The 24,032-nt window shown below is 42.8% G+C and overlaps 1 protein-coding gene across 1 annotated transcript; it reads left to right on the top strand.

Annotated features, from left to right (window-relative positions):
- The first annotated feature begins 1,283 nt into the window (after window positions 1-1,283).
- Window positions 1,284-23,543, top strand: LOC135507580 (SH3 domain-containing protein 19-like). Its single transcript, XM_064927108.1, has 20 exons — window positions 1,284-1,368; window positions 8,900-8,936; window positions 10,949-10,989; window positions 11,358-11,397; window positions 11,817-11,952; window positions 12,370-12,550; window positions 12,739-13,857; window positions 15,981-16,091; window positions 16,586-16,695; window positions 17,444-17,484; window positions 17,612-17,840; window positions 18,304-18,372; window positions 18,567-18,713; window positions 19,515-19,587; window positions 20,020-20,150; window positions 20,362-20,656; window positions 21,291-21,334; window positions 21,520-21,706; window positions 22,183-22,292; window positions 22,389-23,543. The coding sequence occupies exons 1-20, from the start codon at window positions 1,299-1,301 to the stop codon at window positions 22,497-22,499; spliced, it is 3,282 nt and encodes a 1,093-aa protein (XP_064783180.1). The 5' UTR covers window positions 1,284-1,298; the 3' UTR covers window positions 22,500-23,543.
- The last annotated feature ends 489 nt before the right edge of the window (window positions 23,544-24,032 follow it).

Raw genomic sequence — 24,032 nt, 5'->3', positions numbered from 1 at the left:
GTATTTCTCTGTCTCTATGCTGTAGAGAACATGTGTGTTTGGACTGTGTGCCAATATTCAAATATCAAACTTGGGGATTAATTAATAGACGAGAAACACCCAAAATAGGATTCAAAATACTACCTCAGCCATTTGATTTCCTAGATGCAATGGTAGGCTATACTGTAATAAAGATAGAATTAAATGTATGTGCTTTTTTGTCTATGCTTCACAATAGATATACAACTCAGTCTTGATGTTTTTACTCATGACTCAAACCAAACTATCATTGTCAAACAAACGGTCACAGAGGCTGGTTGTGGTGAGTCAGACCATTCTGCTGTAAATGAGTGGTCTTGACTGTCTAACTGTTCTTTGTCTAACAAGATAATACCTGTGGAACTACCATGCCCCAAGGAGACGAAGTGGGAGACTGTCTTGTATTCACCCGAGTCGGGTGCGAGTCACACACTGGTGGTGCAACAGGTTGGGAGGGAAGAGTTCATACAGTATGGAATTCAGATTACATTGAAGAGAAACATATACAGTTGTATATTTAATCATTACTTCTAACTTAAATAACTACATTTGTTATTATACAACTCAACCCAGTTAGTAGGCTAATATGTAAAGGAGTATGCTGCCTTTTCATTTGTGCTTCAACAACAACAAAAACAGCTCCTGCCTGTGTCTGCAAGCCGTAACATGTATTGAATGACAGGTGAACTAGCATCATCACTATGGGCGCCGTCTGGGTATCTATGGGCGAATAGCGGTGCTTTGGATGTTGTTTAAAAAAAAATGTTTTATGGATAACATTTTCCCCAATACAATTCCCCAAGAGAACACTGTGGCCACTCACTCCGTTCGGCTACAATTCTTTGTGTTCAGGTCGCAGTGGTTTTACTCAGACACTGTGGTGAGGAGAGAAACTTTTGTTGCGGTCTGTCAACTCCACTCCACTTTTCTCAATTCCGGGGCACACATCTCCATTTGTGATACCACTTTTGCCAGACAATTCAGTTCCTTTTGTTGACATTCGGGTCGGGCTACCGTCGGTGCGGACAAGGTAGGGAGCTATAGCCTAACTTCCCTTCATATTCTACAAAATTACATTAACACAAACACAGTTGTAGAACGTTATACTCTGTGGCCGGGGTAGGCTTACTTCGGGTTTGCTCAACTCATAAAGACCCAACTTTACGCACCAGCCGAGACTTTACAAGGGAAATTAATTTCCCACCTCAGTCAATAGTTATTTTAATGACAAGTTTCTAATTTGCCGGAAATTACCAGGCGCCGCAGTGTTCTTATCTCCTATGGCTGAAGCCAGAAGAGAAGAGGAGGCGGAGGAGTTGAGGGATATACGGAACCGAAATCAAGCAACAGGTATGTCCACTTGTCAACAATCTATCGTGAAGGTCAACCTCATGTAATTTTGATACAGCGTCTCCTGAAGTAGGCTACATGTGTTTGGGGCATGTGTTTGGGGCAATATAATTTCAAAACGTGGACTTTTACCTTTTAACCCATGAACATGACAACTTGGAACGGTGTTCCATCATGAAACATATGGTTAAGTGTGTAGGAAATTATACAATTTAGCTGAAAATTTAATTAATATAACGTATTGTTGTGAAGCAAATGTTATGCAATTCTACAAATTATTCAATTCCATTGAGCTGAGGTCTTTTTTGTTGCAGTTTTGAAGCTAAATTCCAGAAATTCTATGCATTTTGCCATGGCTAATGCTGTGTTCTTCTGCTCAAACATTATAACAAAATCAATGGGCATGTGCTCTGAATGCCCAGTTTTTTTTAAATATTATATTCTCCCTGACTATCTAGCTTTTATTTGATTGTTAATTCTAAAATATATTTTCTGCCTGGTTTTGATCTTTTAAGTTGACACTGAGAAAAACAGTTTATCTGAAAATTACTACTTCAGATGGTAGCATGCTAGCTGTTCTTGTTGATTGGATTCTAACTGTTCTTGTAGACTTCCAGTCATTGCACTAACACTAGTTAGCATTGGCTCATAAAACTACCTTTAACTTCCTTCATACTTGGTGCAGAGACATAATGGTATCAACGATTGTATTCTGTTGCAGCTAGCGTTTTCCTAAAATAATAATTGTTCACATAAAACTAATTCAAGAAGTATCTATATATTTAAAAAATAATAATAATAGTATGCAAACCCGAGTTTGAAAACCCTTCTTCTCTCATGCCTTCTAGCAACAAATCAGTTTCTAGTGCTATATAGAAACAAACCCTATTTCTGTTCTGCACCATTACAGTATCCAGCTGCTATGGTTAAATGACTTAAATGTAATGTAAATGTTGACATAATGCTCTCACTGCATCATTCAGTGAAAGTATACTTGTATACAGCAGCTGGTAGCAACTACCTGTGTGTATCAGATACAGCGGTCAGTAAACAGTGCTACAACCACACGGAAATGGTCTGGAAAACCCTGAAACTCTGTCAGCCAGACAGGAAGGATGACAAAACAAATTGTACATGTCCCAACACTTAAAATATTACTCATCTCATGCCAGACAAGCTGTGTCATTTGGTGCTAACTGTGTTGCTGGAAATGCATCTGGAAAACCACTGGCTCTTGGCAGACAGGTTGATCCTGTTCATTTTGGCTAAGTATATTTTTGCTTTTGTCATTTTATTTCCTGGTGAAATCACTTCTAAAATGTATTCATATTCATATCTCTTATGCCACACAATCTTCGTGTAGATCAAGATAAAGGGTTGTAAATGAATGCATGTCTATAGGCTTTATCCTGGACTTCCTGATGGGCCGCACCCTAACTGCCTGTTCAGGGGCAGAACGACAGATTTGTACCTTGTCAGCTCGGGGTTTGAACTTGCAACCTTCCGGTTACTGGTCCAACGCTCTAACCACCAGGCTACCCTGCCGCCCCGGGTAGCCTAGTAGTAAGCATTTCACGGTAAAGTCTACACTTGTATTCGGCGCATGTGGCAAATAAAGTTTGATTTGATTTTAGTCATTGTGTTTGGTTTACTATTTTACATTTCAATGGCTGTTAGTATATTGAACTTTCCCTCGCCTTTGCATTCTGGTTCTATGCTGAGCAATTTCCAATCTAACAATGTGTTTGGACCCATAGAATGGTTAGACCTTCCTAGTGTAGTTAGGGGAGAATTAAGCAGCAACACCTGTTGAGCAAACACCTGACTTCCCAGTAAAGACACACCCCACCCAACGCAAGCCTCCATGCCCAGTGTGTTAGTTCAGGCCTGGGTTAACTGCATCTGTCTGTATGGGGAGATCAGGCTGATCCTATGGGCAGGTGGGTTGACTGTGTAGAGAGCGATGGAACAGGCGAACAGGAACTGTTGTCTTGTAACTTGATAATGGTGCCAACTGGCAACTCTACTGCATATGTGTGTAGGCTATATCATATGAAGTCACAAGCTGAGAATAGCCAATTAAGGCTTCAGTGTACAGTATATGCTTGTCACTTTTTAAGAGTAATATAGATTATCTCATATGACTCGTATGCCATACACCGTATGATGCCATATGTTATCATTGATGATTACGTTGTGCATACTGTTCTTCATTGGCATTTTCAATTGGCCAAAGTTTAATCTCCTTGCGTTAAGCAAGATCTCCGTTAGACTGTCATCTCCCCCAAACATCCATGGATGACTCCTCTTTGACATCACATAATCATGTCTTGACTTGAGTCATGTTAAGAATCAGCTCCTGACAGCATGTTATTCATAGGTGACATGATCATGTCTATCTCCTCTTGTCTGTTTTTCATGCTAGGATAGAGCTCCACATTCACAATGTTATGCTTTTATAGTCGTCGTAGACATATCTGTTCCACTTTGACTGTTTATTTTATCAAGCAGTGTGTGTGTGTGTGTGTGTGTGTGTGTGTGTGTGTATATATAACTTAGACCCCTCATCTCTGTCTCTCTCACCCTCGGGTGGCCGTAGGAGTATGGAGAAGGAGAAATTCAGATTTTGTCTTCCTTTGAAGAATTGTGTCTCCCTTAGCTGAGGCTTATCACTTAATACAAATCCAACCATCATTAGTATTTTGCAATTAAACTGACTATTTCCAAAAAGGCATATTAGATTTTAATTGACTCGTCCCGTTGTAAAATATTAGCTTCCCCACTCGACGTCGACAAATTCATAACTTATCAATTTGACTCCACATGGAGACAGCCTAATGACAGCTGTGAAATAACTCTTTTCTTTTGTGTGATGAAAAGGCTCTCAAATATTAATGTGGAGCCTGTTTCCCTTGTAGCAAATGAGATGTACATATTAATGTACTGTAGAGCCTCAAGAGAGAAAATAGATGTGCAGTGCACAAAAGCTGGTATTTCAATATCACCCAGAATGCTTCACTCTTTCTGGCAGATAGTTTATCCTTGATTAAAGATAATAATGATAAATTGATGTTCAATAATTGACACAATATATTTCTACTGGCTAGTCCAACTGACCTGTCTTCATAGTGCTTCAAATACTACTGTATTTTGCTCTGCATGAGAGCATCTGCTAAATTAATATAATTTAAACAAATTTATTTCTGCCTGATAGTTTATCATTGATTAACATAATAAAAAGATGTTCAATAATTGACACACAATATTGACTTGGTTCCTTATTTCTACTGGCTAGTCCAACTGACCTGTCTGGTCCACGGGTTTGACTTCCTACAGAACATCTCTCAAAACTGACCCACAATGGCTCTGGATTGGACACGGTTAATGTGCAGCTGTTGCGTTCACCCATCAACCCACTTACCCAGCCATTATCCCCCAGCCCACCCTAAATCATTTGAAACACTCCCATTTGAGAAAGTATAGGGAAGACTTTGATTCTACCCTATGGGGACATCCGTGTCTGTTCTGCCTGTGTGGGAAGTAGGATCCAAGGATATGAAAACCCCTGGAAGTCTGAAGAGGTTCTGGGAAGAAGCAGAGATTCCTGCGCTGTATAAATAAACCCAGAATATGAGAGATCACGTTCCTGAACATGCCATGTTACCAGGGTCGGGATATAGAGGAAGATGCTTCTTTGTGGACTGACTAGGGATGGGAACTAGCTCCTTGTCTCCACACAGCTGTGCCTTCATAGCCTAGCCGCACCCTCCATGGGATGTAACCTTACTTCTGACCTCTCTGGTTGGTTTGAAGTCCTGGGCCTAGCTTGCATATTAAGAGAGGCTTTTTTTCTAAACTCCCTCTTACCACTTGTTCCTTACAGAGGGCTGCCCCAGTTCATAGTGATGTTAGCATGTGTCATAGTGAGTTGTTTTGTTGTGTTTCTGTATGGGTTCCCTTCAATGGTTATTATTGTAGCTTGTCTTTTAGCAAGCAAATCAGCTTTAAAACCATATATTTGTTTATTTTCTCTTTAATGAGTTACAGACAGTTGTTTTGCATCCTCTCTTGTTTTGTTGCTTCTTTTTTGGTATTAAAAATGATATTTATTTCATATTCAATAGGCTATTAATCTTATATTTTTATTCATATATTGTGTCTTTGTCCATAACCTGTCATGGGATATTTACTATTAAAAGCCCTCTGAAGGAGGAGTTCATGACCTGGCAAATGTCTCTCTCCCACCACTCAGAGAAAGAGGGTTGAGCCTCTTCACTAAGCCAGCTATTATAAGTATCTAATGAAAGTACTTCTATGGATGGAGTGCTTTTCTGCCTGGTTTCCACAGCTATATCTTATCTAAAATAAAAAGTGAAAGTGTGTTTCATAATGGTCACACTTCTAGAAAAGAGGATATGTTATGGCTCAGTTGGTAGAGAATGGCGCTTGCAGCACCAGGGGTTGTGGATTCGACTCCTATGGGCGGACGAGTATGAAAAAGTATGTACTCACTACTGTAAGTCGCTTTGGATAAGAACGTCTGCTAAATTACTAAAATGATGTGGCACTGTGTCCGGATGTACTATCTATGATGGATTGGATTAGAGTAACAGTTGACTCCACCTTCTAATCCAGCAAAACATAGTCCCACAGTATGCCAAGGTTTTTAATATGTAGCCTACTTCCATCACTAACGTAGACAGATGACCCAATAATAGAGCTATGCATGTTTCCAGAGCAGGGAGTGGTGCTACAATAGGGAAATACAAGGATCTGGCCAACAGAGATGTAGCGTCAGAATGGGTGTGCCCACCATTAACACCCTGCCAATAGGAAAGACGGGACAGAAAGACACGCAGTATTGTGCTCTCTCTGACAGAGGAAGACATGTTGATTTGATTCTGTTATATAAACACAGGTGTTGGGCTGGAACAAACCCAGAACAACCCCTATAATAACATAAAATATGCACTCAATGACCAAGTTCAGTTGGTAACAAGCAACGCCAGAAGAAATCCTGGCATATTTGTATTTTGTGTGAACTGTGCCTTTTTAAGATCAGAGCAGAGGGTCATTTTGTTTGTAGTGTTCCATCGAACCTTTTCAGTAGAGCAGGAGAGTGACAGTAGAGTGGTACTTCCTGAATGGCCACATTCCATTTGATCACATTGGCCAAGTCAACACACCAGCCAGTAGGGAGAGAGAGAGACCCCTCCCTTTCTCTGTTGTCGTTTGTGGTCATGGAGTTTGTTTCTTTACACAGCAACACACAGCATGGAAAAGTAAGGAGGGACATGAAGGACATAATACACACCATTTTGGGGGACATTTGTGAAATGTGTTTAAGACATTAACAGGTAGGAGCATCTCTTGTTGCTATGTTTCGCTGTGAGATGATGTTGTCAGTACAGTTCACAGTAGGTTATAGACAATACTTTCAGCAGGGATTGCACTGTATTCCATGTTGAATATTGAAAACTAGATATTGAATCCTATTCATTGTTTCATTGCACTTGCCTTTGACCAGTGTATATATGGCATTGTATCTACCGGTATGTAAATGTTACAATTTCCTCTTGGAAAACCTCTCTCCATTCTGTCTTTGTTTACCTGCCTCAGTTATATTTGACAATCTCTCACAGACCAAAGTGCAAATAAATGTGTGAAAATGTCTCTGAGGATTTGATTCACTAACAAACTGTAACTTCCTTTAACCTTTTTGTTTAATCGTGAGGTAAAATGTTACTTTTCCATTTGAGTCGTTTAGCAGACACCCCTTTCCAGAGCGACTTACAGTTTGTGCGTTCATCTTCAGATAGCTAGGTGGGACAGCCACATAGCTCAGGCATAGAAAGTACATTTTTCCTCAAAGTAGCTTTCAGTAGAGTCCGTAACATAAGTTTGAGGCAGTAGCATATAGCAGATGGCAAGTGTGGTGTTAGACATTGTAACAGTATTATACTGGTTGTAAGAGAATGAGGCGATGGCGTCAGGTCCTTAGCAGGATGCTAACAAAAAGGAGCATCAAAATATTAAGATGGCCTAATGCATGATTTTTAACACAAAGGGATTCTAATATCCTCATATGACCTACTTGTCTGATTTATTTTAGTTCCTATGGCGCCAATGCCTCATACACTCATATACTGTAGTATAGTCAAATGAATGTAAATGTTTGCTTCGCTGCTGTGCTCTGTGGACCACTAGTCAGTCCACCTCCTCAGAGAGCTCCAGTCGTGGCACTCAGTCAGATCATCATCTATTGTTTGAGACTGAAAACCTGGTCACTGGTTGAAAGTGAAGGAAATAAATAATACAGGTAATTCATGAGAATTGTATGACTTTGAACCTGTGATCACTAATGGAGCCGACAGACATGGCAGCTCTGCTTCTAAGCTCCTAAGCAATTTTGCAGTATTTTTTTTGTTATTGTTGTGTATTGTTAGGTATTACTGTGCTGTTAGAGCTAGGAACACAAGCAATTCACTACACCCACAATAACATCTGTTAAATATGTGTATGTGACCAATCAAATTTGATTTGCTTTGAATTGATCCCACTTCAGAGACAAAAAAGGGTTGGCTACGGTATAGTGGTACTGTGATTTATTAGGCCTCAATCATACACGCTTTGGAGAATTACAAGATGAATATCTAGCCATTGATCAGAATCTCAAATACATACAGCTAACATATCTTAAATCTGACGACATAACTTTGGAATGATATCTGTTCAGTATCTTTTTTGAAGATTTCATATATGGAAATAAGACATGACACATTTATGACAAGTTATGACACCTGTACAGCATGTCCTGGGTGAATGCTCACTCCATCTGAAATGTGGTTTGTCTAGAAGGCTTTTGTCAACATTTTTAATTGCAGGTTTAGGAGAACCTGTGCAGCAGGTCAGGACATTAACGTAGTAGGTTAGGGGAACTAGGTTAAGGTTGAGAAAGGGTTAGGGTTAGCTAAAATGCAAAATAATTCCACTTTTTAACATCAATTTGACAAAAGCTGTATCCCATCTAGACGTGACCCTGAAATGTCAGGCGTCCAGAATAAGCCATTGAATGTGTGAATGAGGGAGAGCTCATTTTAGAATGAGGGAGAGCTATTCTTTCCATACATATTGCTCATGGTCCCCTATTTACATATGATTTTCTTTGAGATTGTAGCTATACAGATCATGGTTCAGAGATAATGTCTGGCTTGATGAAATAAAGATGAGAGCATTAACAAAACAATTTATTTGTTTAGAAATGTTTTTTTTTAAATGCTTTTGCTATTTGAATGTCATTCTTTGTAGCTGGTTGATCAAGAACAGACTAGAATGTTGAGCCAGCTGAATGTAGTTGTTCAAGTTTTTGAACGGGAAGAAGGTATGCAAAGCCCATAGTTATTTTGTTCACTTGTCCTTTGTACCTGCAGCTTGCTCTGTTTGTGTACAAAATGAGGATATTTTCTTAGTTAGAAATTGATCTTTCAGATGTGACCGTTAAAAAGAAAACGCTGGTTACTTTTCTTTTCAGATCGAACAGAGAGAAAGTCTGAGGCTCTTCATTCCAGGTAAGTTATCCATATCAGTGAATTACATATTGGGCATTTTCAATGTGTCTGTCTTGCTCAATACAGAGAAGGAAACGTCTTAATATTGTGATAATGTTGCACGGTCCAGTATAAACACTGGGTTGTTCCAGCTCTACCTAGCCACCTCTGTTGCTCCACGGCTCTGTCAGGACTGCAGTGGCCAGAACACTGTCTCTTTAACAGGCAGCTCTGCTGAGGGAGAGTTGTGAATGGTGCAGGGTAGCAAACAATGCGCTGATCCATCCTCTTTGACGGACAGTTGGACACTGTGTCCACTGTGTCCGAAGGTCAGTGCTTTTTGAATGGGGGACCAAGCCACACTGACTCAGTTGTTGACGCCCCCAGAGCCAAGTTGGTTACCGTCCAGGGTTAGGGTCAATTCCATTTCAGTTCAGTAAACTGACTCCAACCCTATAAACTTTCTTTCACAACATGGTATACCCTACCTGGATAACTCATTAAAACTCAGCACCTTTTCAATGTCTTCCAATCCAGGGTATTGACACAGAAGGAGGTTGGTGGGAGGGAGGAGCTATAGGAGGAAGGGCTCATTGTAACTGCTGGAATGGAATAAATAGAACAGAGTTAAACAGTTTCCAGATGTTTGATACTTACATTTATTCCATTCCAGCCATTACAGTGAGCCTGTCCTCCTATAGCTCCTCCCACCAGCCGCCTCTGTTCAAGTACAGCAAACGTCAACGTGTTCCAATACAAACCTTTTGTTGATCAACTATTGGACTTTTAACCTCTCTATTGTTCTATTTGTTTATGGTCTGAGCTAACAGTCCTAATTATCCACGTAGTGCAGGGGGGGAGGGGGGGGTGTGTGTTGCTGTCTTCCTCTCCACATGGTTTACATCACATCTCCAGTTCAGTTAATGAGCAGGATGTGTTGAAGGTGCTGGGCCTATGGGGGTCTGGTCTGGATCCTGTTCATTAAGCACCATATGCAAACAGAAACCCGGAGAGATCACCTGGAATTGTCCAATAAGACATCTTCGTTTTCTGTCGCAAAAATGTTTTAAAACATATTCCATTGTGTGCCCTAATGAACACGACCCCGTTCCGCTGAGACTGTGTAGTTGGCCCTTCTGGGAACATATTCTGGCACAACCTGGGAGGGGTGCGGCGTCAGCTCCAACACTACACTAGTCAGGAAGTCAGATCAGACCTGGGAATACAGATCAGCAGGGGTGGTTATATTGCAGAAGTGCACTTTTGGACACTACACTGGGCTTGGTAGATGTATGTGGTGGCCAGAGGAGCAGGGGTTAGACTGGGGGTATTTCTGAGTCATTGTTGCAGTACCAGATGGGCGATGCCGAAGGATATTCAGTGGATTGGATCTGCCTCCTGCTGCGTTTTTAAGGGTTTTCTGGAGACGGATTGTGGAAAGTTGCAAGCGGGGTTGAACTCTTCAAAGGGCGTGCTTTTTAATGATTGTCCTCTTTCTTGTGCCGCCGTCTCTGGTACTTGTCCCATTCTCACTCTGATTACTGGCGTATAACAGGCGCATGTATCGGAGGCAGGCTCTTCTTTCGGTTGCAGTATGCAGAGGTAGCTGTGCTGTGGGGATTGGAGTTGATGATAGAGTGAGATAGAGGATGTGGCCGTCCCAGTGGCAACTGCAGTGCAGAGGACCACTGCAGCTAAAGAGGTTCAACCCTGTTGTTATCATCCTTTGGTGTTACTCTGCACTTATTCAGGTCTTTTAAGAGGTAAAAGGGTATATATTATCGATTTTAATTTATCATATATGAAGCCTAGGATACCTATGGATGACAATTAAATGTTTTCAAATGTCAGGATTATTTGCTGAGTGGCAGGTTGGCTTGTGGATAATTACCACTGTCTGTCCAGTGTCGTAGTCCGGTGGAGTTTGACTGTTGCCAGCATTATACTTTGCTTTCTCAGGTTGTATAAATGTAAGAAACCTTATTGTCCAGTCAAACTCTCCTCTCCTCAATGGTAACTCTTCTCTCTTCCAGCCAAGGACCTCTGTCCTCAATACGAGCTGCCATCAAGCGAAGTGAGTTTCTCATTGTGGAGTTTGTCCATTATTTGGTATATTCTCATACTTTTATAATGTACCTAGCGTGATTAAAGTCTGGCTATAGCAGAGGAGGCTGGTGGGAGGAACTATAGGAGGATGGGCTCATTATAATGGCTAGAATGGAACAGAGTCAAACATGTGGTTTCCATACATTGATGTGTTTGACTCTGCTCCATATATTCCATTCCAATGAGCCCATCCTCCTAGAGCTCCACCCACCAGCCTCCTCTGGTATATAGCTATTGTACAAGATTGAATCCCCCAAGTATTTTTTTTTAATGTCTCGTTCAATTCATTACATATCAGATTGAAAGAGATGAATTTCCTATAATTTTCTCCCACAGCGAGAACCAGCACGCAAAGTGAACAGACCAGAGACAGAAGGTAAACAGAGGAGTTTCATAATACTTCATGGTCTGTCTGTAGCTCTGATTGAATACAGTTCTACTCTCATTATTCCAAAAATCAAACCCCAAATGCTTCAAGGTAAAGTGCACCGTGGCAAAGAACTTGTGCTCTACAGTGCAATACACATTTTTCATTTGAAACATACTGATATTAATGTTGACTTACAGTCCTCGACTCAACTGGTGAATAACCATTAAAGAAAGTAATATGGTCTATAAAATCGCATATTAACAAAAACACTTATGGTGCTCAAAAAGCTATATAATGATTTATGACAAATGATGGCTACATAAGGCTTTCTGTCAACATAAGACAAGTGTCAACAGTCCGTTGCATGTCAGGTTTGGTTGAGGCAGTCTACTGTATTGTGCGTAATGGACTTGTTTGTCTTTCAGACGTCCAGAGATCACCATCCTGTCAGCCGAACCGCTCGCTGCCAACGGCTGGTTTCCAGGGGCTTCTGGGGGATTTACGGCAGCCCCGCCTCCCTCACAACCCGTCTGGGGAGGGAGCTTCCAATCAGATACCCAGGTACTGTTTATTTAACTAACATCAGCCTCTAATACTAGGGGAGACAGCAGGGTGTGTGTTCTTGGCCTGTTCACAGTTTGGGTGTGTTCTGCATGGATTTGAACTTTTACCAATTTAACCTTACCATGTTCCTGTGTCTTTCACAGTTTTCAGTGTAATGTTTGAGATAATGAACTACTTTCAAAGCAAACATATAATTTGGCAGTGAAACAAGCACGGCAGGTTCTGCATGTTGTGCTACTAAAGGACGTCAATGTAGGACGGTAGCAAGCTTGCATGTAGAATACAAGTTATAATAATCACACCGCTACACATTTGCTTGGTCAACGTGTGTGTGTGTGTGTGTGTGTGTGTGTGTGTGTGTGTGTGTGTGTGTGTGTGTGTGTGTGTGTGTGTACCTTCTCTCTCGTGTCTTAGCCACCGCCATCTTATGACCAGGTGATCAAGGAGAAGACCCAGGAGACCATTGTCACGCCGACCGCCGCCCCCCGGAGATCCACGACCATCGCCACGCAGACCGACCCTGTGGAGGACAACACCACCGCTGGCCCAGAAGGCACTGCATCCTCACAGCCAATCGAGAAGAGACAGTCTACAGGTGAGGCTTGTGAGAGTGATGATTACAGATGGGTTAGCTGACAACGTCACGAAAACTCTATAGTTGGCAAATATCATATATTTGTATTACCATGACTAAAAAAATGTAACGTCAAAGTTTTCATTTGTTTTCATCTAAGTGGTGTGAGTATAGGCTAAATGTATTGTTTATAATCTCTTCCTTCTCAGTGAAAATAAAGCCAAAAAAGCCACCAAGGCCATACTTACCCAAGCCTTTACAAAGTGACTCTACCACAGCAACAGCTGTATCTGATTCTGGTCTTATCCAAGTAGACACTACTAACACTAAGAACCAAACTGACCCCAAGTCAGCCGCAGCCCAACCCAGCCCTAGAGATCCCAGTTGTGCAATCCCAAACACCCAGTCTCTTTCTCCATCTGTCTCCGTACAATTGGATGGGCCAATAAAACCTTCCGAACCCAGCACTATCACTACGTTCTTAGAACCTACAGTCCCAGTAGCCACTGAACGTCCCATCCCGCTTCCTCGTTCCAAATCCTGCAAACAGACAATCACAGAGGAGGTCAAAGTTCAGACTCTGGTCAGGCTCAGTGACAGTGGTTCCAGCTCTGTAGATGTCACAGCAGTCGAGGCTCCTCCCTCGGGGAAGTACCTACAGGAACTATTAGATGTGTTTTGTCCCGTGGACCAATTTGACCAGAACACTAGTGACGCTAGTGACAATCAGACGCCAACTGACAGGAGCGACCAAAGCGAGGAAGGTGACGAGGACGGTGACATGGCCGCCCTTCACAGCCAACGTAACATCCGGGCCCGGATCCAGGCCTTTGAGAGCCAGGAGGGCGATGGGGAACCAGAGTTCAAACAACCAGAGCCTCTACCCAGGAACACGCACCTCAAACCCCCTGTGATCTCAGCCAAACCAGCCCCAGCCCTTGCCCCCAAGCCCTCAATCAAGAAGCCCCGTAATGGCAATAACTACCAGGGGGCAATCTCCATTTTCTCTACTCCCTTTATTCCTTCCATCCCAACCCCAGCACCCAGACCCATGCTCCACAGAAAACCCAGTATAGTCCCAGAACCAAAAGAACAAGAACCCGAGGCTCCACCCCCCGCCAAGACAGCCATCCCTTCCCGGTCGCGGCTCTCCATAGCGGCCAGAGCCAAGAACCTCTTCCCCCAAGAGGAGGATGAACCCAGGTTGGTACCTCCTATCTCTCCAGAGAAGCCTTGCAAGGAGCCGCTGGGCCTCAACCTCAACAACCACAACTCAGCCTCCATCACCACCACAGAGGCAGTGAATGAATACATGGACAACCCCACGAGTAAGTACAGCAGCCTGCATTTCACCACTGACTTAATTGGTCAACTTAGTAGTATAAGTGTTCTAAGTATAGTTAAAACACATATAAGCTAATTTATAACCTCTTTATCGACACTACTTTTCAAAAAACGTCACTAACCTGCAGTTCTTTAAATACGTTTTTTAATTGATCCCTCATTTAACCAGGTTGGCCCGTTGAGAACAAGTTCTCATTTACAACTGCGACCTGGCCAAGATAAATCGAAGCAGTGCGACAAAAACAACACAGAGTTACACATGGGATAAACATTACATTTACATTCCATTTAAGTCATTTGGCAGACGCTCTTATCCAGAGCGACTTACAAACGTACAGTCAATGACACAATAGAAAAATCTATGTACAGTGTGTGCAAATGTAGTAAGATTAGGAAGGTAAGGCAATAAATAGGCCATAGTGGCAAAATAACTACAATTTAGCATTAACACTGGAGTGATAGATGTGCAGATGGTGATGTGCAAGTAGAGATACTGGGGTGCAAAGAGCAAAAATAAATAACAATATGTGGATGAGGTAGTTGGGTGGGCTATTTACAGATGGGCTGTGTACAGGTGCAGTGATCGGTAAGCTGCTCTGACAGCTGATGCTTAAAGTTAGTGAGGGAGATATAAGTCTCCAGCTTCAGTGATTTTTGCAATTCGTTCCAGTCATTGGCAGCGGAGAACTGGAAGGAAATACGGCCAAAGTAGGAATTGGTTTTGGGGATGACCAGTGAAATATACTTGCTGGAGCGCGTGCTACGGGTGGGTGTTGCTATGGTGACCAGTGAGCTGAGATAAGGCAGGGCTTTACCTAGCAGAGACTTATAGATGACCTGGAGCCAGTGGGTTTGGCGACGAATATGAAGCGAGGGCCAGCCAACGAGAGCATACAGGTCGCAGTGGTGGGTAGTATATGAGGCTTTGGTAACAAAACGGATGGCACTGTGATTGACTACATCAAATTTTCTGAGTGTAGTGTTGGAAGCTATTTTGTAAATGACATCGCCGAAGTCCAGGATCTGTAGGATAGTCAGTTTTACGAGGGTATGTTTAGCAGCATGAGTAAAGAAGGCTTTGTTTCCGAAATAGGAAGTCGATTCTAGATATAATTTTGGGTTGGAGATGAAAGGAGAGTTCAGTCTAACCAGACACCTAGGTATTTGTAGTTGTCCACATATTCTAAGTCAGAATCGTCCAGAATAGTGAAGCTACTCAGCGATCGGTTGAAAAGCATGCATTTAGTTTTACTAGCATTTAAGAGCAGCTGGAGGCCACGGAAGGAGTGTTGTATGGCATTGAAGCTCGTCTGGAGGTCTGTTAACAGTGTCCAAAGAAGGGCCAGAAATATACATAATGGTGTCGTCTGCGTAGAGGTTGATCAGAGAATCACCAGCAGCAAGAGCGACATCATTGATATGTACAGAGAAAAGAGTCGGCCCGAGAATTGAACCCTGTGGCACCCCCATAGAGACTGCCAGAGGTCCGGACAACAGGCCCTCCGATTAGACACACTGAACTCGATCTGAGAAGTAGTTGGTGAACCAGGCGAGGCAGTCATTTGAGACACCAAGGCTGTTGAGTCTGCTGATAAGAATGCGGTGATTGACAGAGTCGAAAGCCTTGGCCAGGTCGATGAAGACGGCTGCACAGTACTGTCTTTTATCGATGGCAGTTATGATATCGTTTAGGACATTGAGTGTGGCTGAGGTGCACCCATAACCAGCTCGGAAACCAGATTGCGTAGTGGAGAAGGTACGGTGGGATTCGAAATGGTCGGTAATCTGTTTGCTAACTTGGCTTTTGAAAATTTTAGAAGGATGGATATAGGTCTATAACAGTTTGGGTCTAGAGTGTCTCCCCCTTTGAAGAGGGGGATGACCGCGGCAGCTTTCCAATCTTTAGGGATCTCAGACAATACGAGAGGTTGAACAGGCTAGTAATAGGGGTTGCAACAATTGCGGCAGATCATTTTAGAAAGAGAGGGTCCAGATTGGCATTAAAGATTTTAAACGATGCTTAGAATTTGTCATATAGTCCTAATGCAGGACCTATATGTTGACAAAAATTGAGGAGTCAACACTGGCCGTCTCTGTATCTCTCCAGACTATATCCCAGTGAACCCTGTGCGTAGTGATGTGGGCGGCGGCGGCTCCTTCAGCAGACAGACTGTAACCAGAAGACCCACTACCATTAGAGTGCCCAGTAAAGGAAACCGTGAGTCTAGTCCTCCTGCTCTACTCTTTGAGTAGTGAGTTATGTGGCTCCATATCCACATATGTATGACATTATATATAGGCCCTCTGATCTCCATCTGGGTCTACCCAAGATAAAACATTTTGACATAACCCAATGATGGATTAGATGCTGTTGATTTCTTTTGCTGGCGAGCCATTTTTCTCAAACAAACTGTAGGTGTGGATGTTTGAATGTGTGTGTCTGTGCTTTGGTGTCTTAGTGAGTGTGTACAGTCGACTCCTGATTAGTGAGTCAGTTAATCCCAATTTCAATACTTTATTTACTTCGACACGTAGTTTGAGTATGTGCATGTTCCATCTCAGAGCGTTCATTCATGGCAACACCAATCCATTGAATTAGTGCAAAAATACAAATGTCCCAAACCTTTGCATGGATTAAGAGTTGACTGTATGGTTTGTACAGTTTACAGTACAGGGTGTCCAGTCTAAAACGTTGATTGTTTTCTCTCTCAGTGTTCGATGGGACTTTGGACAACCCTCCTCTCCCTGCACAGAAGCCTGTAGGGTCACTGCCATCCCCCATGACCCGTAAACAAAGCATCTCAACCCGCTTCCCCTTCCAGGTAAGTGCTACCACCTTCCTTCCCCATACACTTCTCCAACAGAAGCACTATTGAGCTACAGTAGGCTATCTAGCTTCTCTTCTACTACTAGAAAACAGGAAATACAAGAGATTACTGACATAGTTCTTCCTCCACACCACCGTGATACTGCACTCTCTCTGGGGAATCCAGAGCCAGTCAATAGCTCCCGGCCCGGCTTGGCTATGACATAACTGGGCTTTTGTGCAGCAAGAAGGCTTAGCTAAATGGACATAAAAAGGCAAGTCAAAGTGCTACTTTGTATTTTTCTTCAGCGTCACTCACGATTATCTAGTGTCAGTTCATTCATGTTGGCTTGAAAACCAGCCCTGTCAGAAGCAGTGCTAAACTAGCCTGACAAACCAGGCTTTTACCTGGCCACCGCCAACATTCACCTCCACCTGTGGTTCTCAACCGCAGACCACACAAAGGGGCCAGTGTAGTGTGAACAATGACTGACTAGTACTGTACAGCTTGCTGTTAGCAGTGGCTAAGGAAGGGCACATTGAGCAGTCATTGGTTGCTAGTTACTGAGCGCTGCAAAGGTAGTAGGCGTAGGAAGTCTGTTTTGTTCAGGGGAGGTCATTCAATCCTATGTGGTGTTAAATGTGATCTGGGAGAGATTAGAGAAGTACCCTGGTTGTCATCAATTCACATCTGTTTCTAGACTGCCACGTTGCTTCCTTGAACATAATAGTAACAACCTTTTTTCTGTTGATTTGAACTGTAGGAGTCCTTTGATTCTGAGCCCATACCGGGCCTCCCTCCTCGGTCAGTAACATCACATCGTGGGTCATTTTAGGGGATAAAGAGGGGTAAAGATCCGTTGATAACATATTAGATACAGTCCTAGACACATGGCTTTAATTAACTTCATACTGCTGTTGATCTCTTCCAGGCCTGGTGGAGCTAAGGTCCTCCCTCCTCGCCCACCTCCAGCAAAAGTAGGCCCAGGAAGGCCACCCCCGCCCCGGATAAATGGTCCACGTCAGTCCCTCTCCACCCGTAGAGCACCAGCTTCATCAGCAGCTCCATCACCCAAGCAGCCCCAGGCTCAGAAGCCCAAGAAGGGACCTGTGCTTCCCCCCAGGCCCAACCCTGGCCATCGTCTCTACAATCAATACACGGTGAGAGCTTAGAGTTCCCACCCCGCTTTGCTGCTGCCCCCGAGACAGTCTGCTCTGCCCCAGGCAGCCTGCTCTGTTGCTGCCCCGGGGCAGTCTGCTCTGCCCCAGGTAGCCTGCTCTGCCCCTGCTGCCCCCGAGGCAGCCTGCTCTGCCCCTGCTGCCCCCGAGGCAGCCTGCTCTGCCCCTGCTGCCCCCGAGGCAGCCTGCTCTGTTGCTGCCCCCGAGGCAGCCTGCTCTGCCCCTGCTGCCCCCGAGGCAGTCTGCTCTGCCCCAGGCAGCCTGCTCTGACCCTGCTGCCCCACGAGGCAGTCTGCTCTGCCCCAGGCAGCCTGCTCTGCCGCTCCCAAGGCAGACCCATGGTGGATTTCGGTGGAACTGTTGTGTACTGTAGTTGTGGCAAGTGTCACATAGTAAGGCTGTGTATGTTTTCTGAATGTTTTATTTGTCATGTGTGTTTGTCTAGCTTGGACTTCCCCACGGGATAGCAGAGTTTGACTACAGTGGGAGAGACACAGGGGAACTCTCATTCCAGGTAAATCACTGTCTGCATCTGTTGGAGGTTTTGCTCCTAGCATCAACAAGAACATACTGTATTTAAACCTGATTTGATCACTAGTTTTATGGATTTACTTATTTCATCTTACTGTTTTGTAATATTTTTTTTCTTTAAGGAAAAGACAATTTAGTAGAAATTAATATCAAATGCTTCTTGATTTTCTCCCACAGAAAAATGAGTTGCTGCTGCTGATTGAGCAGCTGGACCACAATACCTTTGAATGTCAAGTGGGAGACATCCGGGGCCGAGTCCAGAAGTCTCACATGAAAGTCATCACTCCTCTCTCCAGTGCCCCAACTAAACCAGCTCTGTCACAAGTAATGTCTTCAACCATTTACAATGAGCTGTCAATCAAAACATGTCTGCCCTCTTACCCCTTATATTGTTTGGCTACCCCTTATATTGTTTGGCTACCCCTTATATTGTTTGGCTACCCCTTATTTTGTTTGGCTACCCCTTATTTTGTTTGGCTACCCCTTATTTTGTTTGGCTACCCCTTATTTTGTTTGGCTACCCCTTATTTTGTTTGGCTACCCCTTATTTTGTTTGGCTACCCCTTATTTTGTTTGGCTACCCCTTATTTTGTTTGGCTACCCCTTATATTGTTTGGCTACCCCTTATATTGTTTGGCTACCCCTTATTTTGTTTGGCTACCCCTTATTTTGTTTGGCTACCCCTTATTTTGTTTGGCTACCCCTTATTTTGTTTGGCTACCCCTTATATTGTTTGGCTACCCCTTATATTGTTTGGCTACCCCTTATATTGTTTGGCTACCCCTTATATTGTTTGGCTACCCCTTATTTTGTTTGGCTACCCCTTATTTTGTTTGGCTACCCCTTATATTGTTTGGCTACCCCTTATATTGTTTGGCTACCCCTTATTTTGTTTGGCTATCCCTTATTTTGTTTGGCTATCCCTTATTTTGTTTGGCTATCCCTTATTTAGTTTGATTAGCCTATGTTTAGTATATCTAGCAACAATTTGTTTTTTATTTATTTGTAGCCACATAAGAACTTTCATTGTGAACTTGGAGTATTTTTTTAGTTTAGTCTCTAAATCCCTCTTTTGTACGTATTTCTGTAAATTCAACATATACCTGGATGTGTTTTCTCTTACAGGGAGTCAGCACAGTTGGGTATCGTAGAGGCAGCAGTGGTCTGCAGGTGCAGGTCCTCCATGACTTCACCCCAGGTACAGAACAGTACCTACTCTGGCACACTGACCACCACAACACACAACCTAACAGGTCTCCTATGTCCTATACTAACAAACACATTGGCTATTGGACTGTACACCGTACAATTTTTCAAGTTATTTATTAGATTTTAATCATGTCAAATAAATTCCAATATGGCTGGCATGCTTTTACAGCTGTTTTGAGTTCCCCCAAACATGTCCATGCCAAGTAAAGTAACTTTTAGAATCTAGATGAGGCTCACAAAAAAAGTGGTTACAGATTTGAATCACCTCAAATAATTTGCAATATGTCTGGCATGTTTTTATTTCTTAGTTCTGTGTTTCCCTCAGTAATTGATATCCACAAAGTAGAGTTCATGCTAGAGTGTTTGTTGTCAGTTGGTGTCAGCAGTGGGATTTGATTGACATGTGTTGTATCCTATCCAGAGGGTCCAGGGGAGCTGGGTCTGAGGGAGGGGGATGTGGTGACTAATGTGGAGCAGGTGGACAGTGAGTGGTACCGCGGCTCCTGTAGAGGCTCCTCTGGCTTCTTCCCTGTCAGCTATGTCAAAGTTATGGTAAGACTTCAGTCAATGTTTCAGCTATAGAGATAGGGCTGGTTTCCTAGACTCAGATTAAGCCTACTCCTGGACAAAAAACTGTTCAATAAATAGTCTCTATTCAAAGTATTTTGTGTGAGAAACCAGCCCATAAAGTGCTCTATAGGATGTATACAAATGAGTCCAGCTATTTAATGTGTTTTGATTATGATTTTTTTTCTCTATTTAGTCAAATGCACCAACACCGACCAACTCAAAGAAGGCAAGACCCCTTCCTGCAACAGTCAGTGGACCAAGGTGTGTGGCGCGGTTCGACTTCGAGGGTGAGCAGAGTGATGAGCTAACCTTTTCTGAGGGAGACGTGATTCAGCTAAAGGAGTACATGGAAGAGGAGTGGGCGAGGGGACAGATAGGGGCCCACACTGGAATCTTCCCCATCAACTTTGTGGATATCATAGAAGATCTTCCTCCTCTGTCACAACCACAACGACAGCAATCATTCCCCACCAAGATGGCACTACCTGGTAGGACTTTTAATTCAAGGCCCACTTCTTAACTTGAAATGGAATCTATTAAATGACATATCACAGACGGGGCCTTTAAATCATTCAGGAACCTCAGCTTGAGATGTGTGTCCCTATCTTGACATTGTAAACATAATTGGAGACATTGGAATTTTCCCACGGAAGTTCATGTCTTTCCGGCATACTGTATATGAGGTCATGGTGTTTAATTCAAAGGTGGCCAGGCCACAAACACAGTGAAATCTTTATTCTTGGCACGGGGGATTTTAGCTGTATCGTCATGTATCCTGTACCCCTATTGCGGTTTGTCCACCAGTACAAAAGGTTTCTCTAGAACTAGTCTACAGTGAACAGCCTCCATCTCTCTCGTAATGTGTAGGCTGATACTTCCCTCTGCGGAATGTATGGAATCTGTGCAACATGTTTATGTTTAAGTCAGGAGCTCTGTGTAAGCCCCTGTACTAAGGCCTTGTTATTAAAACGCTACAGCTCACTCTGTGTGCTGCATGTACTTCTCACTGGCTCTAGCAGTGTACTAGTGTATGCCCACACACTCATTCCCCATTCAGTTTTATGTTCAGCAACTGTCAACACAATATGCTTTCTATCTGAATATCGCTACTGCATTTCTCAGGCATGGTTTCTTCAACCAAGACCCAAGAGGCCAAACCCATACAGGTATGGTTCATCTGGTACTGTTACCAGTCTTTACAACATAACACAAACAAACCTCACGATACAGGTGTATGTGTGTCAGTGTTTGGCCTTAGCTGTAGTCTGGGGTAGTCTAATGACATCGGTGTGTATATCCAATGATTAATGCTTGTGTATGAGAGTGTCCACTAACATATCCCTGTCTATAGTCTGGTTCGTCAGGAGTGGAGTGGGCCGTGGCTCTGTATGACTTTGTAGGCCAGGCAGAAGAGGAACTGTCCTTCCAACAGGGAGACCGTATCCTGGTCACACAGCATGTAGACGCTGAGTGGTGCTCTGGAAGGCTTAACGGTAGAGAAGGATTCTTCCCCACAGCCTTTGTAGAGGCCAGCTCAGGTAATAATAGGGCATTCTTATGGCGCCATCTTGTGGTAGGTGAATTTATCTGCTTGATATATAAATTTAGGATTTTTTTATTTTTATACTAAAAATATTTATACTTTTGGTTTAATTCAAATAACTTTGCCGGGGTGATGATTGATACATTCAACGTAAAACCTACAGTTTGAATAGGCCTATATACCAGAGGCTGGTGGGAGGAGCTATAGGAGGATGGGCTCATTGTAAAGACTGGAATGGAATACATGGAACGGAGTCAAACATATGGTTCCTGTATGTTTGATACCGTTCCATTAATTCCATTCGTCTTTAAAATGAGCCCATCCTCCTATCACTCCCCCCACCAGCCGCCTCTGATACATACAGATATTCCTGGCCTACTCATAGGGCAGCATAGTAGGACATTTTACTATGAATAAACTCTCATTATAAGAACATTTAAGGTACTGATGATTCCCTTTGTCTCTGTCCAGGCAACTCTCCTGTGTTGGACAGACAGCAGAGTGTGACTAGTGGAGAAGGAAGCAGAGGGGAAGCACTGTTCGACTTCACACCTGAATGTGATGAGGAGCTCTCACTGAAGGTATTTCTGTCAACATTCAATAGTTAATTACCACAAAAGAGTTAACATTCTGTTTGTACTAGGCCTACAGTATAACCTTCCTTTCTCTTGCTATAGGTGGGGGATATCATCACCAACTTGGAGTCCATTGACGATGAGTGGTTCCTGGGAGAGTTGAGGGGGAAGCGAGCGTTGGTGCCTAAAAATTATATGCAAGTGCTGGCATGAGTAATCTACCCTTAACAAAGACACTGGGGCACTACTTTGTGTCTGTGGTTTCATCACGAGTAATGTCTTTTGAACTATGGAAATATGAGAACCTGAAAGATAGGAAACTGAATATTCCAAAGTGCCTTTTTGCCCCACTGGACTGCTGTAGTTCTCTACTTTGAAGCGTGAAACTCGATTGTCCGGTCAATCACCAAGAGAAAGTTATTGGGTGTCTTTTTGAATGCAACATTTTATAGTATTTATAAATGTGAAAGGATCACTTTATTTGGATAGTCCATCTGTATGTGGTCATACTATCTGCTGATAAGCAACTGCTTGCGAAGGTTACGGTAAGGTCTGTTAGGATAAGGGTTTGGGCTATTTGTAATGTTACTGATAGTCCATCTGTTGATGCTCTACAGACTATCCAAATAAAGTGTTACCTGTGAAAGTAATGAAATAACTTTGTATGACGATGCATCTGAGAATGGCTGGATGTAACTTTATTGAACAGGCATTCATTAAGTTTCTGCCACAAAACCCTTAACAGCTTTGTTCTAATCCAGATATGCAGTATTTAACATGTTGACCACACCATTGCACATTAAATATAGCTGTTGTAGTACAATATTTCCTCAAACTATGAATTGTGGTTCTTACAATACTGCATGTCTGTAGCCCCCTAAAAGCCTTTTCTGGTAGCGAATTGTGCTCAAATGCTCCGCTGGTTCATGAAATGAAGACTTATATGAAGTCAATGCTCCTAAAGAGTCATTCATAAAGTTGAGGAAAGTGTCAAGGTATGACTTTCAGACAAACACTGGTCATGCTTAGGCATTGAATTTGTTTTAGGTGTATAATCCTCACAGGGTGGAAATGTGGATCAAATTAGCGAGAGATCTGATTGAGCAAGATTATGGTAGTGTATTGGTGAACACTTGGAACAGGATTTCAACTTCTCAAACATTTATATATCTTGGTAATTAGCCTAACAGGGTGGGTAGAAATTTTATTTCGCTTTGCACCATTGTTTTCCCACAAAATAAATGGACACTTCCTGAATGCGTCATTGTCGGAAGGGGTTTTCTTAAATGGAGAATTATGACAGACGGGCTAGAAAGGTCATATTTTATGGCTTATATTTCTGAAGTTGATAACACCCGGGGACATGGCAAAACAAACATCCACTGAAGGGGAATTTTATGGATTTAAGGTAAAGGATACCTAGCCTTTTGGGATCCACATTGTACACCAAGATTTTCCCTGAGGACGAAAAGCACCATAGGAATGACCCAATTAATCAAGTTTGCTTGTTTTTACAGTAACGTAAACCACAATACTTAGAAGGGTCGATATTTTACCTCTATGGCAATACGATGTAATTGAGCCCCTTGAATCTTAATTTGAGCATGAGTGTCATGGTAACAGGACAGTATAAAACTGAGCTGAAATGTTCCATTTGCAAAACATTTACATCCGTTAGTGTGCATTTCTCCTTTGCCAAGACCTGATTACACAGGTGTACCTTGTGGACAAAGCCCACTTTAAAAT

Source organism: Oncorhynchus masou, chromosome 21, assembly GCF_036934945.1.
Source record: "Oncorhynchus masou masou isolate Uvic2021 chromosome 21, UVic_Omas_1.1, whole genome shotgun sequence".
Lineage (NCBI taxonomy): Eukaryota > Metazoa > Chordata > Actinopteri > Salmoniformes > Salmonidae > Oncorhynchus > Oncorhynchus masou.
The sequence above is the reverse complement of the archived record's forward strand: the minus strand, read 5'-3'. Positions and strand labels throughout refer to the sequence as shown.

What these genes read in the sequence shown, in the direction of transcription:
- LOC135507580 (XM_064927108.1), top strand. Translation starts at nt 1,299, where the DNA reads ATGGCTGAAGCCAGAAGAGAAGAGGAGGCGGAGGAGTTGAGGGATATA. An exon ending in AGTGCCCAGTAAAGGAAACC is followed by an intron (nt 16,092 to 16,585) that starts GTGAGTCTAGTC and finishes TTTCTCTCTCAG; the next exon opens with TGTTCGATGGGACTTTGGAC. An exon ending in CTAAACCAGCTCTGTCACAA is followed by an intron (nt 18,714 to 19,514) that starts GTAATGTCTTCA and finishes TTTCTCTTACAG; the next exon opens with GGAGTCAGCACAGTTGGGTA.